The sequence below is a fragment of the Cyanistes caeruleus genome, chromosome 17 (genome assembly GCF_971803275.1).
Source record: "Cyanistes caeruleus chromosome 17, bCyaCae1.hap1.1, whole genome shotgun sequence".
Taxonomy (NCBI): domain Eukaryota; kingdom Metazoa; phylum Chordata; class Aves; order Passeriformes; family Paridae; genus Cyanistes; species Cyanistes caeruleus.
In genome coordinates, this window is record NC_141717.1 from 11,463,527 (window position 1) to 11,483,557 (window position 20,031).

At 41.1% G+C, this 20,031-nt stretch overlaps 2 protein-coding genes across 8 annotated transcripts in view; both read right to left on the reverse strand.

Moving 5' to 3' along the window:
• CHLSN (cholesin) overlaps positions 1-13,748 on the reverse strand; it is a 120,655-nt gene extending 106,907 nt beyond the window's left edge. Inside the window, exons 1-2 of the mRNA XM_086853845.1 lie at positions 13,673-13,748; positions 12,307-12,446 (exon numbers count right to left, since the gene is read on the reverse strand). Coding sequence (XP_086709971.1) covers positions 12,307-12,432 — 126 coding nt within the window. The 5' untranslated portion in view covers positions 12,433-12,446; positions 13,673-13,748. The remainder of the gene's footprint in view (positions 1-12,306; positions 12,447-13,672) is intronic.
• Positions 13,749-16,529: 2,781 nt separating this feature from the next.
• ZFAND2A (zinc finger AN1-type containing 2A) lies at positions 16,530-19,688 on the reverse strand. 7 transcript variants are annotated; one of them, XR_015277219.1, is made up of 7 exons: positions 19,454-19,636; positions 18,853-18,947; positions 18,038-18,169; positions 17,697-17,848; positions 17,446-17,552; positions 17,079-17,168; positions 16,530-16,666 (listed from the first exon to the last, which is right to left on the reverse strand). XR_015277219.1 is itself a non-coding variant. In XM_023936791.2 (6 exons), the coding sequence occupies exons 1-6, from the start codon at positions 19,506-19,508 to the stop codon at positions 16,657-16,659; spliced, it is 534 nt and encodes a 177-aa protein (XP_023792559.1). In that variant the 5' UTR covers positions 19,509-19,688; the 3' UTR covers positions 16,530-16,656. The 7 variants fall into 7 exon arrangements, 6 of the variants coding, with proteins under 6 accessions (XP_023792559.1, XP_023792558.1, XP_086709974.1 ...); XM_023936791.2 differs by lacking the exon at positions 17,446-17,552 and having other exon boundaries at positions 19,454-19,688; XM_023936790.2 differs by lacking the exon at positions 17,446-17,552 and having other exon boundaries at positions 16,530-16,686.
• Between the last annotated feature and the right edge of the window lie 343 nt (positions 19,689-20,031).

Consider the following 20,031-nt stretch of genomic DNA (forward strand, 5'->3'; position numbering starts at 1 on the left):
AGGAAGCATCACTTTCTTCAAAAGATATTGCAAATATTGTGTAGATATTGCTCATGAAGTGACAAACCTCCATTTTTAGAAGGGAAGAACATATGGAGAGTGTGATTAGTGATTATCAGATCTGAACCTGGTGCACACCCATCCCACCTCCAGAAACCCCCAGCCTTTCAAGATTGTAAGAAGCATTTAAGATGCTTTGATCATTTGAAGATTAATTATACTAAGCAAACAAATGATAGCACCACTTGCCGGAAAACAATAGTGTTTCTTTTCTTCTAGAAAATAATTGGGTTTTACATCTGGTTGATGTTTAGCACAGGTTAGTCCTGAACTTGTTCAGAGGAAGATATAAAGTTCCTAGAGATTAGCATGCAAGATCATTAAAATATCACTTGCTGCATCTCTCAAGTGAACAAACTCATTTCATTTCTGTGCTTATTGACTGAAGCACCAGAACTCAGAGCAAGATGCTCTGTCCTATTTTCAAATGTCATATATTAATTAATTAGCCCAATAACAGATTTTAAAAGATATTTAAATGTAGACCTTTAAAACAATGACTAAAGCTACTAAAGCAATAAAGAAAACAGTGAAAAAGATGATTCCATTCATATTTCTCAAGAAATATCTCAAGTTTCCTAGTGGAAGTTTTGGCCACAAAAGACTTGACCTATAAACAGAAAGGCCACAAGACGATGATAGCTGAATTTGAAATAGATAGCTGGATATTCCTGCAGCTCCAGCAGGAAGGGCAGTGTGGAGTCTGAGGCAACTGCAGATTATTTGCAAGTGATTGCTAATCACAGTCTAACAAAAAATGTGTTTAGTCCCATCCTCCCTGCAGAACATCAAATAGGTCTCCTCTCAAGAAAGATCCATGCATAGCATGAGTTGCTAAAAAACACTCGGCAAGTCATCTCCCACAATTGTGCTGCATCACACGCAGCCCTTTTTCCTCAGTATTTTCCTTTTTGGAATTAGCCACAATTACTCAGGTCCTGGACTGCCAACAGACATTAATCACTCCATTAAAGATGGCTATTGAAGATAACACTCAACTGAAGGAAGGGATAATTGTCTTGACAGTGCAATTCTGAGGAGTAAGACACATCTTGAGCTTACAGATTTATTAAGTTTGTGCAATCCTGACACTTGCCGTGAATAAATAACTTATTTGGGGTTACAGGAATACACTTTCCCAATCATAGTTGCTGCTTATTTTGTTTTTTTTAGGAATAAGATCCTTTCCCCCCCTCCCAATACAGGGATCAGATTTTTGATCAAGACTATGGTGGAAACCTTTCTGCTGCTCCTGCAGAACACACATCAAGAAAGTCTTTGAAGGATGCTCATGCATCCTCCAAAGTAGTTTGTTCCTAAGTGCTCATATTCAGTAATATACAGTGAAACCTAGGACAGATTACTACAGCATTAAGAAAACAATATTTACTCAAACCAAAACAACTTATTGCATGTTTAAAACCAAATTACAAACCTAGAATACCTGATGAGTTCCCTACTGCTGATATTTTGGTGCAGGCTTATGAACTACTAAATTTAAACATACTTCTTACTTTAAATACAAAGCAGTCTCCCAGCTGAAAAAACTGCACTTATTCCCAAAGCTTTTTTTTTTTTTTAAACAGTAACTCTGTACAAAGTAATATTTACAGAAATGTCATACAACTTCCATGTGTTTGTGTACAAAACATGCTTTCTGCAAACCATCATCTTGCAGTAACTCACTACTATGGCTTATCCATGGACAAAAAGGAACTCAGCTTGATGTATAATTTTTTTTTAATTTCAAATAACATAATCACCAGTAAATAAAACCTTTTCTAGAGTGTAGAGGAAAAAAGGAATGGGAGCAAGGATTCTGATACAACTCCTTCACATTTTATCTCTGGTCTCTAATGAATTGTTTAATTACTGAGTTGAAGGAAAAGATTTCATATACCGTAACACTGGACTGATGACAACTATGAGAATTAAAAACCTGTTTACCACAGTTGCCTGCAATCTTTCCTATAATAGTCTATATCAATTTCCCACACATAAGAAGTCTAGTATTAGGAAAAGCTCACAGAAGAGAGAGAGGGAATCATCAAAAAAACCCTGAAACCATTAACTGCTTTTGAAAATACTACCTTGGCACCAGAATGCCTTGAATGCACAGAGTATAACTGAATATCTAGAAACAAAAGAAATGCAAACAGCACAAAACTAGCACCAATCTGGACCTGAAGCAACTGAAGGCAACAGGCTTCCCTCAGCTGTGTAAAAAGGTATGAGAAAAAGAGTTACGAGAGACCTCTTTAACATGTTAAAGAAATGCTTAACTTTGCATTCTTTTGACAGTTTTAAGAGATACACAAAATACAGACTGTGCAGACACAGCAACCACCTCTCGAAAATGCAAAGTTGGTCAGCCTAAAGATAAAGCTCGATTCATTTATGAAGAGCATTACAGGATGGGAGAGCATGTGACAGAGAATTTGAATCAATGAGTCAGGCGATCCCAGATTCTGTGCAAGGCTTTGACATAACATGGGCAAGATGCAAGAAAAGTCACCTCTCCCTTCAAATGCTTGAAAAAAATTGAGCACAAAGCTTTACAAGAAAATGCTTGTAAAATTTCAGACTAAGTATCTGTGTTTCAAACAAAATTCACTGCCTCTACAGTGCATACTCTAATCTTTTTTCCAGCCATCAAGTTGTGTTAGAGTATAACTGAATTTTTTCCCGTGTAAGGATTTTGCTGTATTCTCTCAGCTGTTTATTAAGACTGCAAAAGGGAAAAGGTTGTCTGGACAATTTTAAATGGTTAGGATTGTCACATAAAAAATGTGTTAAAGAGTGGTTTACCCTAAGTAAAAGCATGTCAAGTTCAACCCTGATTATCATTAATTCCATTGGAACTTGTTTCTGCATAACTAAAAACAAGTGAGTGTATGAAGAAGCAGGTTTGAATTTTAATAGCTACTCATGAAGGTGAACCAATGAATTAATTTGATTTTTAATGAAAACGACGAAGGTAAGGGCTTGATTTTAATTTAAGGGACAGTATCTGTCCTTCCCTTTCACTCTAAATCTTACCTTCCCCATTCAGACCATCAGACAAACATTTAAAGTTTTCGTCACAGAAGAGAACTGGGCCATATTAATTCTTTATTTGTCCTTTTTTATGGTAAAACTGGAACAACATGTGATGGGGAACAAGTCACTTTTAAGACATGCACACACAACACCTTTCCCTTGTACCCTTAAGCTCTGCTGTCAGGGAGGTTGTGGTACATGCCCTGTGCTGTGTTTTAAAGAGAAACACCAGATATGAAAATCTGAACATGCTCCATTCATATTTATAACTTAAGTGTCCTTTCTTTCACAGTATGGTCCAAACTATTTATTCCACAGTGACTTTTAATACAACAAACTTTTAACCCTTGGGTTTGGGCTTCCTTTTAGACTTCCATTCCATCCCATGGCACAACACAGGCAGGAGCTGAGAATTAACAGCTGCATATTGAGCCACCCAAGGTGCCAACACAGGAGCAATGCCCTCTCAGGACTGCAGAGACTCAACTCCCTTTCTTACATGCTACTTCATTTATTTTACATAAGTGCACTAAATGCCACTACAAAACATAAAGATGATTGTCTGAGTCTCACAAAGTCACCTGAGTGTTTAGAATGGCTTTTGAAACTGTTCAACCCCCATGGTAAAAACCATTTTCAAGTTTCCAACCTGTTTTCTCACATTGTTCAAGCAGTCTGCTACAGGTATATACAGACATTTTAAAGTTCTACATTAAACTACTGAGCTGTTCACTAGCAAAAAGTAAAACCCTACCTTTTCAAAATAATTATTTAGTGCAGCAGAGTAAGCCTTTCCAAAGCAGCAGCTTTGCTTACAAGTCCCAGTTCACTTGAACTGCAAGCAAAAGCACTGAAAAGATTTAAGACCTTTTCAAATTGCATTGAATGTGGTTTCTGGAAGGACTTTAAAAAAAACTGTGGGGAGAAAAAAAGACATAGTAGAGAAACGGGAAAATTATTAGGATATTGTTAAATTATCCTTAGAATTGGAGTTAAGGCGATTTTTACAGAAGGAGCTCAGTGGCAGAATTGCCTAATAGTGCTGGAGATAGATTTGTTTTCTGCCTCAGCAGCAGAAATATTTCCTTTCCCAGGCATTCCCTCAATAGAAACAGTAATATAATGGCAAATAAGATTTTCTTCTTTTCATTCTCTCTCCATTCTGAACGACAAAAGAGAAATAGCCTGTACCTGACTACAGAAACCTTTTAACTCTTGTGCTCTAGAGTGAAGTACACCCAGCAAACTGAGAAAGAAACCAAGGAAACAGCTCACTTAAACAACTGATGATATTCCAAATATCCACCTGACAAGTGAGTATCAAGGTGGGAAGAAGATACAGACAGTGATGTGTGGGGAAACTCAATTTATAAACTTTCCTGGCTTCCAAAGACATAAAGTCAGAATAATTGCTTCTGATATTACAAGCTCATTCTCTAGAACAGTGAGAATCATGACAAGTTATTTTCTTATGCTTATTAAAGCTGCCTCATGATAGGTGACAGTGCCAGAATGCTGGGCTCTGTGAGGACACAGATTTCTGTGAGGAAATCTGCCCCATCCCCTGCTGACCTGTGCCCTTCCCCACCCTCTCTGAGTGAGACTTTTTGGGTCTTGGCCAGAGATTTTATTCCAAAACCTTCAGATCAGGACACTGGCTGCTCCTATTCTAAACTCAAACTAGATCATGACTTAATCTGGACAAATGTAAAGACAACCATAGATTAAGCAAAGGATGGTAAATTTTACAATTTAAAAAAAAACAAAAAAAAACTTTACAAGTTTATTAGAAGATGTCTTTGGCATACAGGCTTTAAAGCCACAAAAGATGGGATTTTTGTAATAAAATAGGAAGAGCTGGTCTATTCCAAAGGTAATTTGAAAAAAGAATCAGCCAGTGAGGTGCATGAAGGCTCCTAAATTCACAAAAAGCCCATGACCAATTTTAATGACCTCAGTATTACAGTTCAGTACAACAGTTCTGTAACCAATTAGTTATTTTACGAGTGGGGAAGGATGAATAACTCCCCTTTAGGATTCAGTCCACAGTGTGAAGGTAGGATGGAATGACAGTTACTAAAAGCATGTCTTTTCCATAGATACTTTAGATTTTCTCTTCTCTTTACATAACCACTCTGCTCCTTTTTAAGCAATCCAGCTCTAAGCCCTCAGTACATTCTCTGAGCAGCTTTGACATCTTTCAAACTCTGAGATGGTAGGAAGAGCTGTCTGCCCTTATGTATATGCTGTTTGCAATAGCCTGGTTTACAGATGCAAATTATTAAGATAATGCTGAGAAATTTAATACAACACTGGTTGATGATCTTCCGTTTGATGTCCCACAGAACTCCTGTGGGATTCAATTAGAAATAGGTAAATGCATTCAAAGAGAGAGTCTGGTTCCACTGTCAAATACCTTCATGCTTGTACCCTCGATATTTCAGGCAGGTTCTAAAAGTCAAAAGATTAATTTTCTGTTCTAATTACTTGTTGGATGCAACAGACAAGCACTTTCCAAGTATTTATTAATCTGTGTGGCTTTGATCTAATACCCAAGAGCTGTTTTATCTATGCTGTAATTTATTAACATACATAAATATACACTGATCATTCATGTGGTTCACAATATTGCATCTAAACACGAAAGGCATTTCCAATGAGGAAACTTCTCATTTCTCATTCATACTACAGAAGCAGCCATCACCCCCCCATTTATCTGTGCCAAACATTGGGGTTTTTTTTAATTTTTGAATCTATTTCATCAACACACAAAAAGTAGTATTTTATAAACATCATTATACCAGACTCCCACATTGCTTAAACAAGCAGCAGCATTTCATCAAGGACAAGGCTGCTTTCTAGAATAAGCATTACTTAAATATCCAAATCTGTGCCATTTTAGGTTTTTTGTAATTAGCATTAACACAACAGCAGTAAGAGCAATAGAGAGGAAGTAACAAATCCACAAGAATCAGGACTGCATTAATACATTATGCTACACACACTTCCAAGTTTCAAGCCCTGTCAAGAATAATTGCCTTTGAATGCCCATTTCTCAGCTCCTTATCCTGTATCAGAATGCAGCAAACATCCTGTCAAGCTTACAAGTTAATTTCTTGCCAAGTGAATGCATTTTGCAAATTCAAACATGTTAATAGGACTTCTTTTTAACTGAAGTTACACATATTTTGAGGTTTTGAGCCAACTTTTCTATATACAACAATTTGTGCCTTTTCCAGCAATTTTCATTGACGATGCCTCTCTCTGTGAGGAGTTAGAAGTCATCAATACAGAACCAGAATAAAATTATCATTGAAAAAGGGCAGAAAACAGTGTTCTCGTAGGACTGGAGCTGGCTGACACAGACAAGCAAATCTTGTCTCTGCTCCTTCAACAACTGAACGCTCAATAAATTCAACCCACAAGTGGGAATCCTGTCCTGAATCTCAATTTTATTAAGATATTTGCAGTTAAGGCAGGAAAGCAAGGATTTATACTGGAAATCCAACAAGAGCCATCAAGGAAGGTCTCACCATCAAGCAGAGAATGAGGGTTCAGAGGAAACAACAAGTACGTGCTCCGAGAAGAGATGGAAGAATTTCCCCTCTTAACAGCAAAGAAGGGACAGTTATGTTCCACCCCAAATTCCCCATCAATTTAATACCCTAGCTTTATTAATAAAAGTAGGGAATTAACTTTGAATGGATACAGATTAAGGCAAATACCCAGAATTAGCATGAAAATCTTGTTGGCTAATATGTAATGAAGAATGCACAATTCCTTTAAACACAAGTAAGAAATACACCACATATTGTTTATACCAAACACAGTTGGGGACGTGAGCCTTTCGCCTGGGAAAACCATCTTCAAAGTAGCAACTGTTTTCCCAGCTGTGAATACTCTTTCCTGGGAAATCTATTCGTACCATTACAAAAATAATTTTCAAAGGAATGTAAAATTATTCAGCCTAATCTATGCATATCCATATTTCAGACATGATTCTGTACCTTCTTAGACATGTCTGTTTACAGAAGGCCTGCTATTCTCTATAAACACTACATGGGTGTCACAATTCAATTCACCCCCTTTTTAAAATAAATAAATGCATGTTTAATTTAATAAAATAATTTAGAGCAACTCTATCAATATTCTGATGAGGAAGTGTTAGCAGGAAACAAATGCTTCAGAGTCCCATAACCAGCTGCCCTCAAAGTTTGTTGTTTTGTGGTTGGCTGGGTTTTTTTAAATTTTCCTAATTTGAGAAATATTGCATAGATAAGAAAGCAGATAAACCAACCAAGATATCACACAGTAAATCGTAATTGCCACATGGATTTAGAGCTTTGTAATTGCTTCGTGTAACTACCAGAAGGCCACCATACAGAGAGGCACTAAGAGCCAACGGGCTGGCAAACTTCTCTCTTTGATCAAATAAAAAAACCCCAAACAAATAACCCAAGAATAAACATTCAACTGAAAGGTAGCCCAAAGCTAAGAGAAACTGGCCCAACATTTTAATTATAGACAAAACCCAGCACAATAATATCCATCCTGACATTTAACTTGGCCATTTTGAGAAATAGCTCCCACCCCCACTTTATCACTGGGAAACTGCTTTCTGCTGATGTATTTTTCCATCAAGGCACAGGGGGAGATGGAAGGATGGGGGAAGATGAAAGATTATGTCATCTTCTCTTCATAACACGGACAAAACTCTATTTGCGCGTTAAAGATGCTTTAAAACTGGTCCAAAAAACCCCCAGTGTGAGACAAGTGTCTTATTTTAGGAAGTTATGCTAAATAAAATTAACTTTTTGGAATTTATTTCCTTTTTTTTTAACAATTGAGCTTTTTACATATTCCTCAAACAAAAATTAACAACCTCAGGTAATGCTAATGCTTACAGCAGAGGATTAAGTACATACAGCAAAACCAAACAAGTGCAGGAAGAGTGGACAGTGGAATTGCAATGCAAACAGTTTCCAATATATACTTTTAATGTATATAAAACACAGTTAATATTGGTAGCCTGGTAATCAGAAGAACATCTTGAAACATCACACTAAGTTGTTAACTTCACGGCATTTTTTTAGGATGGGAAAATATAAACCAAGTTATTTTGATGGTTACAAGATAAGCTTCCCATTAATTAGAAAAATAAATTAAGGGAACAATAAAGGATTACCGAGTTTGTTTGCAAATCATCCACAACTTTGGGATGAATTAGTGGGTTGTCAAACAAATAAATACACTGTCTGATGATAGCTATACAGTATCTGCTGGATCAGTTTGCACCAATGTCTGGTTTGCATTCATTAAACATTCAAATTACTACCCCAGTTACCTGATTACAAGCAGCATTAGAGATCATATCGAAGTAGCATGCCCAGTTATTCCACCGAGTTCGTGCCCAAAATGTTTATCTCCACAGCTTAAACATAATTTTATGGGGTTTTCCACTGCTACAACCAAACAGTGATTTTAAAGAATCTTTGTTTTTTTTGTGGTTTGCTTTACAGCTAAAGAATTCTATATTGCTCTTTATGATAAACTCCAAAAAGCTGAACAGAAAAACCTTTTCTTTACAAATTCTGCCGTTTTCCATTTAGTAAACAAATCTTTCTGTTTGGGCACCTGCACACTCTGATGAAAGAAACACCATGAGCTACTTGTTTATTTGCCATTGTTTGTAGTATCTGTATGGAATCTCAGAAATTAAATTCCTTTCCCCCACTGATCCTGCTTTTATCTGAGGAAAATGTTGATTCCTCCTCCTCTAAGCACTTACAATGCTGAAGATAACAAGGGAGTACAAGGAAACACCCACTGGCTGTATGAGCATTACCTAAAGTACCCTTCAACCATGAACAAGGGGATTTGATTTATAAAGATTGATCGTCCCTTAGCCATTGTAATTTTCCTTGAAGTTACAATGTTTACTAGACTAAATTGGGAAGGAACAGGAAGTTAATATTGTTTTCTATGGATTATGAATTTTGAGTCTTGCCTAATAGATGTTCTGTTCTGAAAGAATTTCCTACTGTTCTGCAGAAAGCCAGCAGCTCTGCAAACAGCACTGCAGCAACGAGATCTGCCCGTAAATGACAAGATCCTTTGACACACTAAGGTCATTCTGGGCAGAACTCAAATAGCCCTGGGAAACAAAGCAACCACATGTTGTTCCATACCTACAGAGCTGCAACTGTCAGGACTGCTGTTCCAGTAAGCTTTGTGGAATTGAGACAGCTGAAAGTTTGAAGGCTGGAGCAAATCAGAAGCAAAATAGGGGTAATTGCAAAGAAAAACTTCTTAGAGTTCTGTTATTTCGAGATGACACATTAACAATACTGCAAATATTCTTTTTTTTTCAGAGAAATAAAATAAAACTAACTTGTCAGAAAAGATCCAGTTGTTACCTAGGAAGCCAACAGTCAGCTTCAAACCACCAGTCTAGATGGCACATTTTAAATCTCTTTTCTTCATACCTATGTTACAGCTTGAAAGGAAAAGCTTAAACATTCTGATAGTTCAACATATAAGCATGTTAACAAACCGTAAAATAATGTAAAACTAATGTCTAGTGATTTAAAAAAAACAAACTGTTTAACATGTGTGATTATTTCAAGTAGGTAAATAGAACAGTAACATTAGGAGAATCAGTCAGAAAAACCACAAAGCTGAATTAAGTTTTAAAACTTAATTAAACTTTAAAAATCAGCTTTGTTAGAGATGTCTCATTTAGAGCTATGTGGTTCAAAAATCACTCACAAAAACATTAATATTGGTCTTGAATTGCGTATTGCTATTTAGTGTAAACAGAAGAAATTGAGTAGATGAAAATCAATAAAACATCAAGATTACTCTCAAAGGTCAAGCTGTTCCAAGGAAAAATGCCTTAGTCTAAGGCTGGTAAGATTTTTTGAAATAAATTTCCTGAAGGAATGATCAGTGTACACTAAGTCCAGTCACTGAAAACACACCTCAACTTGCCTCCAGCTCTATAACAAAATCAGTTAGACATTCATATTTTCCACTTTGGAGATTAAATTTGCTGTACTATAATGGGGGGGAAAGAAAAAAAAAAAAATCACAGGAACATGGCTTAATGAACCAGTGAAATCTCTGTCCCACCAAAAACTTTGACCTCCTTCTACCACACATGAGACTCTTTAGGTAAAACTGGAGCCTACCCATTTAAGAATGCCAGGAAGAGTGTCCTTTAATTCAGTTACTCCATTAAAAGTCAATCACAGCTCATGAGAATCCAGGCACCATGATTTGGGGATTCCTGTAGATCTAGCAAAATTCCAGCTTATTTTAAAGTAAGAGAAATCAAATTAAAGAAAGTAAAGGTGCAGAATAAACCTTTCTCAGCAGTTACCTAACTTTTGTTCCAAATTTCTTACCTGGAATCTTTCACACTGACTGAGCACAGCCCCAGAGCTCCTCCTGATCCTTCAGTTCACACAGAGCAGTTTTACTTTGCTCTCTATTACACTTTCCATGCTGACAAGGTTTGATGACCAAAGTCACTTTAAAGCATAAATGCCAGTGTGCCCTAACCAAGCATTTCACACAAAGCTGGGAGTACTTACACCGAGTAACAATCAAACTGCCAAGCAATTAACTTGCTTTAACCACTTCTGAAGTAAAATTGTTTTAAATCTGCCTCATGTTTTTCATTCTCAACATTCATTTCAAACAAAAAAAAACCCAACAAAAGTGGTCTATTAACTCAGGCTTTCCTGCTGTCAACAGCTACAGTTTATAAAGCTGATGCCAAGAAATGGCTTGTCATAGACCTTTTATGGCATTCCCTAAAACTCAAGCCACCCTCTGGCATCAACTTTTATGATTCCAAGAACTGCTGTGCTTAGTGGTGCTCCCTAACAGTATTAGGGATTCTTCATTCCATTACTCTTTGCTGTTTCTTTCACAGTCCTACAGTCTGCACAGCCAAAAAAACTCACTTGGGTGTTCTAAGAACTGAACACTGGACATCAGATGCTCCAGAAAAGCCCCACTTGCCAGGAAATTGAAGCTCACCTCAACTGTTTGGCAGTTTTATATGAAATTGTAGATTGTTATAGGCAATAAAATTTTCATTTTGACATTTCAATTTCACACTGTTTTGTCCTGGAAAGTTATTTTCACTCAATTTAATTATAGTACAGCAAATCTACAGTCTTTAATACAAAGGAAAAGAGAAACATTCCTCCTTATGAAGCTACAAGGACAAATTTTCCTATTTTTGCTTTGACAAAGATGCAGTCTTTTCTTACTTAGGAACATTGCTGAGATCAAAACTGCAAAAATGTACAGACCTCTGAATAGCTTCTGCCAATAGGCTGGCATTTTTATATTAAGCTTCTCAAATGCAATACCTAGAAACACTTATGAATGCAGAAGTTCTTCAAATATTCTTGCCAATGAGCTTAAATAAAGTCTAATAACAAAATAAGTATTAATTTTTAGTTACATCAGCTCCATAGAGCTACATATGTCATAAAAAAAACGAAACATGCAGCTCTCACATATATTTTATGTTAGGCTAGGAAAGAAAAATAGGTAAGAAAATTAAGACCGTGGCTTCTTGAGGTGATTCTCAAGAATTCCTGAGGAAAAAAACTGCTTTCCCTTTCTACTTCTTGAATTGCTTTACAGTTCTTTGATCCTCATTCCACAGTAACCAGTAAGAAGAGCAGAATTTAACTGTTCTTGAATTGTGCATAATTTCCATCCCAAAAACCTTCTAACTCCAAGTTCCCACTTAACAAATTGAGATTGCTAACTTTATTCTCACAAAATAATTTATAAAATGTTCAGGACTTCCAAGAGACTGCTGACACCTTCTGGCCACTTGACATTCTGTCCAAAAACGAGGAGAATTTCCAAGAAAACATCTTTCATGTTTTCCCAGGCACTCAGGATCACGTGAAGACTGAAGCTCCACCGAGATTGCCGTATGACGGATCCTCACTTGGTTCACCTTTCACCCACATCCATTCTCTGCTTTTCACAGAAATATCCAAAACAAACAGAGATCACCTCTCTGCCTGCTACAGTTGGACCCAGATTTGGCTTAATTTTAGCTTTCACTCTAGGTACATTGCATCCAAGGAATCATTACAACTGAATCCAACTCATATTCACAACAGAACCTACAGCAACAACAAATTCATTTTGTATCAAATTAAAGAGCCAAACCTGCAGCTTCTTCTTCTTCGCTGGTTTAGTTTCCAATTCCAGCTGGTCCTTTTCGGCCACATGTTGCTTCAGCTTTTTTCTTTTTTCTGCCTTCTTCTCTTTTTTTTCCACAATCATTTTCGGCATTCTAAAATGCTGATCTATAACAGAAAGCACCAAACTTCAGCTGGAACCTTTTTTAATATTAAATGTCAGTCTCATAGACAGACAGTTATACGACAGTTACACTGGTATGGTATTATTTGTCACTATCTAACTAAGAAATGTACGTCTGCACTGAAATTTGATTAATTTTGGAGAATTTTCGTGTTTCCTTTAAGAATACAATGTAGTTAAGGTAGTGTGAAACTGAAAAACCAGTCTCCTGTAGGAATCTACACACCTTCTGTCATTTGGGGCCCTGTTGTGGAAAATTCCTGGTAGGAATTCCCCATAATTTAGGCTGTGCTTTCTGCAGGTTAGAACACACCACACTGAACTGTTTGATCAACTACCTCAGATAACACCATCACCACAAAATACATTCACATGACTGTTTGTCATCTCATCAATATGCACGTGTGCACTCACAAGCAAAAAGTAAAGCTTCTTGATAGCTAAACAGTTTTAAACCACTAGTTCTGGTTAAACTGCAAGTTCTTCTGTTTTCACACAGGTTAACGTGGTACAACTATGCTTGAAGAATTGTCTCAGGAGCTGTAATTTTAGACGGACATAAGGGTGAAAGTGAACAGGAGTTGCAGACAACACTGCAACTGGTTCTGAACACAGGGCTGGCTGTAAGTGAGTATTATTTCTTTGCGAGAACATCCAGTTTAAGCAGCTTTTCCCCCTTGCTCCAACACTGTCGCTTTCAGTGTCACTTCCAGTGTCACTTTCAGTCAGTCACTACAGAGGCAGATGTTGGCTCAATCACAAACATTTACCTTGAAATACACACAGAAACATAACCCAACCCAGAATCGCACGTGGGGGGTTCCCAATGGAGCAGAAGCTGCCCAAGGAGGGCTCTGGCACCTCGGAGATCCCGCAGCCAGGCCCGGCACGTGTCAGGCACAGCCGTGCCCTGGCCAAGAGGGCACCCCCAGCCAGCCCCTGCTCCCGGCTCCCCCGCACAGGACCCCAGCTCCGCTTCCCAACCTGGATCTGCTTCCCCACACAAACCCCCGCTTCACATCCCAACACGCGTCCCCGGGCTCGCAGCCGCCTCAGCCACCGCCGCGCATGTGGCGCGGCCAAGCCAAGCCGGGCCGGGCCAGGCCTCCCCGCCCCTCCCGCCGTTCCTGGCGGACGGAGGGACCCCCGGAGGAGTCTCCGTCACCCCGGGGGGACCCCGGGCCGCGACCCCCGCCCGTCCCGCACGCACCTCCCGCAGCAGCCGCCCCGGCACATTCAACATTCAACCACGCTTGGCGCCGCCGCCCGCCCCCTGCCTTTCATTGGCTACTTGGAGAGAATGGCGCCATCTGGTTGGTTGGAGATCTGTCAATCATCACGGTGGCCAATAGGAAGCCCCGCTCGGAGTTAAAGCGCTCACAGGGAACACGTGTGCTGCGGGCGCTCCGCCGGCTTCTGGCGGCGCTGATGACGTCATCTTTCCGCGACGAGCTCCGCCTGCGGCCCCGCCCTTTTGCCTGGGAGATTCCCAAAACCGGGATCGTCCCGGGGCCTGGCCGGGATCCGCCCGTGCGCTCACGGGGATCCACCCGCACCTGCCTGGGACCCCCCCGGGGCCTGGCCGGGATCCGCCCGTGCGCTCACGGGGATCCACCCGCACCTGCCTGGGACCCCCCCGGGGCCTGGCCGGGATCCGCCCGTGCGCTCACGGGGATCCACCCGCACCTGCCTGGGACCCCCCAGGGCCTGACGGGGTCCCCGGGGCCTGGCGGCTCCGGGCCGCACTGCAGGCTAGCCCGGTGCTGTCGGTCACAGCAGACTCCCGTGAGGGCCGGGAGCGCTGCCGACACCCTGAGCTGAGGCTGTCTGGAGACCGATCTGATCCCTTTGAGCTCGCAGATCCTAAAGGCTCCAGATGATAAGAGACGCTGAAGTCTGAGACAGCATTACTCGTGTCCCCATGGGGTCTTGTGGAATGCGTGGGAAGAGGCCAAGGGTGTGGTTTGACAGGACGAGAAAACACCTCCGAGGACAATTTCCAGGAAACAAATTGGCTTCAATGTTTTCATTTTCTATAAATAACCCTTACACAAACTTTTCCAAGGCCCATTGGTAATTTAAGGGCCGGAATTTTTACCACATACACACGTGTGGATGACAGGTTTTTTTCAGGACAACCTGAGACAGTTGTTTCCTAGCTAAGATGCTGGATGTGGGAGCAGATTCTGCTGGCAAGGAAGTCCCTTCACCATTTCAGGCACTGATGGGAAGGGGCAACCTCTTCTTTCCTCCTCTTCCACCTCGTCCCCACACCGAGGTGCGCTCCTGTCCCCCAGCTATCACTGCTGGGCTGGAAGAGCCTCTCTTCCCTGGTCCCTGTCCTCATACCATGGCCAGAACCTGGAATCCCCTTCCCAAAGCACCGGTGGGGTGCACGGCACCATTTGGGAATGTCCAGTTAGAAATTACACACAAAAAATAGAAAATGTATATAAAATATATCAATGTGCTAGGGCTGAGTTAGGGTGTTGGAACACAGGATAATCAGAGGGTGGTGGCACCTAAAACTCAAGTTCTAATTTAAGCTTTTTCTCCAGTGTGGATAGGCAAAGAATATTTTCTATGTTTAGACTTGTTAAAATAAAGATTGTGGTATTGCATATCCTATTGTGACATCCTGTGGTTAAACACAGTATTACAGATACAAATGTCAAATCACAGTTTTGGCTGCATGATTGCAAAAAATTAGATTATGTGATCAGCGTAACTCATATCTGTATTACATGCTCAGTTTGGCCAGCTAGCTGTGATCTTCACCAAAAACCTCTCCAGAATGAGAAATCACACTGGGCCAAACATTAATATGGGATAGCACAGTTACTTGTTCCATGCTGGATGGAAATCACATGTGTCCTTTCTTAGGAAAGACCTGTGAAGCACCTTGAAGCAATGATTGCTTACATACTGTCCTGTGAAGGAGCATAAATCCACATTTCCTCCTCAGCCAGCATTCCTACTCCAATGATTAAACTGTTTGAAGAGGAGACACAACAGTCCTTGCACACCTGCAGCACCCCCAGGGCTGTACAAAGCACATGCACTAACTGCACTTACACTCCCATCTCTTACAGCATCACAGAGATGATTTTTCCCAGGTCAGGGAACTCGGCAGCCTCTGCTCTGCAAAGTGCTTCTCCTCCCACCTCAGCAGCATTGCAGGGGATTGGAATGGGCTGCAATTAGCCTCTAGTTATTCCTAAGCCAGCACTGCAGCCCAGGAGCCCCAGCAATGCAGAGGAATGGCTCCAATGACACATGAAATTGAGGTCTTGACCCCCTGACACCATCAGAAAGCTTTGGCATTTTTCTCACAATTAGCTGGATGAGAGGTCTACTTAGATCCCATCTGGGGAATTAGCATTGTTCATTAACAGTGCATTTCCATTTCATCAACCTATAATATTTCAGGCCTCAAGCTAAGCAGCTGGATACTCATGAAGTTTTAAAGAGCCAAGAGAGCTGATCAGGATGATAGATGGAGCATTATCTGCTAGGACTTCACTTGTTTAAGCTTTCCAGGAAGACAGCAAGAGCAGCCTCCCTAAACACTGTATTTTGGCCTTACTCTCATCACACAAGCCATGCTTAATGCTACTTTCTCCAGCTTCCTTTTCTCCCTGAAACTGCAAAATATATCCATGCAAATCTAGATTTCTGCCAGAGGGACAATAAGTGATGAAGAATTATGCTGCACGTGCCTCTGTGAGCACTACCCTTCAGACAGGACCTGCAAAAAAGATGGTATGGCTTTATTTATAAAGCTCTTCCAATGACATTCAGAAACCAAGAGGAAGCTTCACACTGATGTTGTTTTTCAGGCAGATTCGGAACACTTCCAAAATGTTTGAAACATATGACAGTAGCTTGGATTTCAGATTTTCATTTTGGGAGATTCCTAGCTCAGGCTTGGCATGACCTAAGCAAATCTAGCTGTATTTCATACCAACTGTAATCTTCTACCTACCACCATCATGTCACTTCCTACATCAAATACTTTTTATAATATTAAAGTTCTCATTCCAAATAAAGGAACAAATAACATTGGCTGGGAAACAGTGTCAATTTATTGAATGCATACAAAATTATGATACAAAAATAAGTTAATTGCGTAGAAATTTAAAGAGAGAGAAAATATTAACTTTAAAAGTTTGATCCAGATGTGAAGAGCCTCTACTATCTGCACCTGAAAGACATAAGAATGCACTGTAAGGGTTACACAACTGGAACTTTCAGTCACATGGAGCTACAACATGCCAGGGAAGGGCTTGGGCCATTTATTTTAATTCAGGTGCTTGCTATGCTTTCCTCACTCTGATGACACACCATTTTTCCAGAACTTGGCCAAACCTCTCACTGAACAACCTGCAGGTACAATTTGCTGTCCCAATGCTTGTGTCTATGAGGGCACTTTAATCACTACACTATAGAGAAGCAGGGATTTACCTGTGCTGTCAGAGCCCCTCTACTGCACTCCCAACACTACTTACAGGTCAGCTACCAACTCTAGAGCAGTCAGAGGTGTGACAGGGGCACTGCTACTCCGTGTGGACACCAGCCTGGCTTGAGTTTGTCTTTTCTCCTTGTGCAGCTGATACCTGTTGTGCTGAGGATTCCCATTAGATGGCACTCCAATTGCTCCCGGGGACTTGAAGGTGGGAAGAGATGCTCTCATCAGAGCTGCATATCTACAAACAAGCAAAACCAGGCTCAGCACCTATGCTCTCTGAATTTTCACTCTTCCATCCAGTTTAATCATCAGTATCAATCACACAAATCTCACAGTCCTACTGCACAGAACACTCAAGGTATGTCTGCCTGTAAGAGACAGATTTTTTTTATTATTAAGTTCAAACTTGGCCTGTCAGGGTATTGATTATTCTTGTTCACTTCAAGGTGCTGGACAGAGCTTTAGGATTCCAGTATGTGGACCCAGACCCCAAAGGGTGCTTGAGTTGCCAGTACCTATTCTCAGGAGAGACTGACCCAGGTAAGCTTGAAAATTCAGGCAAGCATTTGACAAGCTTTTTCTCTTGGCTCAGAAGTTAAAGCTGACATTTCAGAAATTCAGCCTGACATGCAAGAGAAAAATCACAGCTATTTTATTGACATGACCAGTAGTTTCCAGAACTCCCTGTCTATCCAAGCTCCCCACCAGCCCTTGATACCAGCTCTGAGATGTCATCTTGAGCTGAAGCATCACAAGTCCAGCTCACCCTGCCTTGGAGATGGGCTTGCTGCTCCCTTTGCAGTCGTGATCCAGAGGATGCCGATGTTTTATGCAGAAGCTGCCACCACACTGTTCACAAACCATCTTCATCATCTCCTTCCTCTTGCAGCCTGGCTTTAAGCATTTGTTTGTGAAAATCTGAGTAAGAGAGGACAGGAAGTTGACAGTGTTTGCTTTCTGTGAGCCATGACCAAGCTGAAGCACAAATGTTCAAGCAGCCTTAGAGCCAAGATGAAACAGAGCAAGTTTCTACACATTCTGCTGTCAGAATGCCCAACTCTAGCAGCATTAGGAAGGTATCTTAGACTTCAACAGCAGTTTTCTTACCTTCTGCTTTTGCTGTGCTGGATTGTATTTGCAGTCCTTATCTATGTGGGCTCCAACCACAATATCTGGGATTTCTCCCTTCTGCACTGGGATAGGTGTGTTACAGAGGGGACACACTGGGACCTGCACATTCTAAGAACACACAACACAGATCAGCATCACAGAATTAAAGAATTGTTTAGATTGAAATAGACCTTTAAGATAACCAAGTCCAACCTTATTTTTGTGTCCTTCCCCTTCTCTTACCCATAGATAAAAGAAGTATATTCCTAAATGTTTCATGTTCCCATTTGCTAATGCTTTTAAAGATACACTCCACAACAGTAATTGCAAATCACCCTCCAAAAACCACACAGATATGCTTTGCCAAACCAATTTGTAGCAACATGTTTGGCAAGTTGACTTTAAATATCCTTATGACTTTTCTGGAATTACAGTCTTTGAATACTTCAAAGCCCAAGTACAAGCCAGAGATCAAAATTTGGACCCACTTGTTCTATTTATTTCTTTTGTAGTTTCTGCTGTTCTTCAACTTACAGGATTTGGACTGCAGGAAATTTTAGACCACAAGACTTGAAATATAAAGCACTTCTCTCTGGGAAGATGCATTGTAAGTGAAAAAACTAGAATCTAGCAGTTCTGCCCTCTGAAATGTCATGTTTTATGTATTTGAAATCCAGATGTATCATTAACTTGCATTTTGAGGCTCTGCCATCAACTTTTATTGAAACCACAGGTGACGTTTCAGAGCAGCCCTTATAAATGACTTAGCAATTCTGCAGGGTGAATTATGACTCACATCACACAGAACTCACTTTCTTGTAGGCAGAGCTGCACTTGTGGTCATCATAGCGGATGTGATCTTTACAGAAGACTTCCCCACAAGCGTTGCATTTCAGAGGAAGGAAATCTGGGAGAAGAATAAAAAGAATAAAGAAGAATAAAAAGAAGAGGTTCATTTTTATGGAACCAAGCTAACAACTCTAAGGGTACTCACAAAAGACTACAAATAAATTCTGAAGTAGTTTTTGTCGAGTCACAATACAACTATCTCTATAGAATTAGATCACTCTTCACAAATATTAAAACTGAAAGAGCAAGAGTGGTAAGTTTACCTCTTTTTACCTGCAGTGTAAGACAAACAAATGCCAAAAGCACCTCAGGAGCTCCTCGAATGCAGAAACCCTAGCGAGCAACTAGTCAAGAGCTAAGAGCTGAAGTGCCAGCGCAAAGCTCAGTTTCAAAAATAATCTGACTCTTGAAAAGCCATCCCTTAACAATATAACATGTACAGGAACAACAGCAATCATTCCTTCCCTAGACCTACCGAGGGGGGACTGGTGTCTGCCACTGCCCCGCACAGCCTCGGGGGACAGGAGCGGCCCCCCCAGCACACGGTGACGAGTCCGCACTTACCCAGCTGTTTGCAGGTGCGCTCGGAGCAGTGCTCGCCCAGCCACGGGAGCTCCATGGCACAGCGGGCCCGGAGCAGGCACAGCCCCGAGCCCGGCCCGGCCGCGGGCAGAGCCTTTATCGGCCCCCGGCGCTGACTCAGCGCAGCACGTGCTGACTCACGCTCCCGCCGCGCCGCCGCGCCGTGACGTCACGGCCGCCAGAGCCAATGGCGCGCCCCCGCCGCCCCACCGCCTACTGCGCGTGCGCGGCCAGCGGCCAATGGGAGCCCGGGGGCGGCTGAGTCACGGCCGGGGGCGGGGCCGGGGGCGGGGCCGGGGGCGGGGCCGGGGGCGGGGCTGGGCGGGGCCTGGGAATGAGAATGAGAATGAGAATGAGAATGAGAATGAGAATGAGAATGAGAATGAGAATGAGAATGAGTATGGAATGAGTATGGAATGAGGGTAAACATGGGAATTTTAGACCCATTATCTCCATAATTTAGAAATTAGGATGGAGATAGGCACTGGGCTGAGAAAAGTCTTGGGGCAGCAGCGCGAGGGGATGAGTTGAGGGTGGAGGTGCAGGGGTTGGTAATGGAG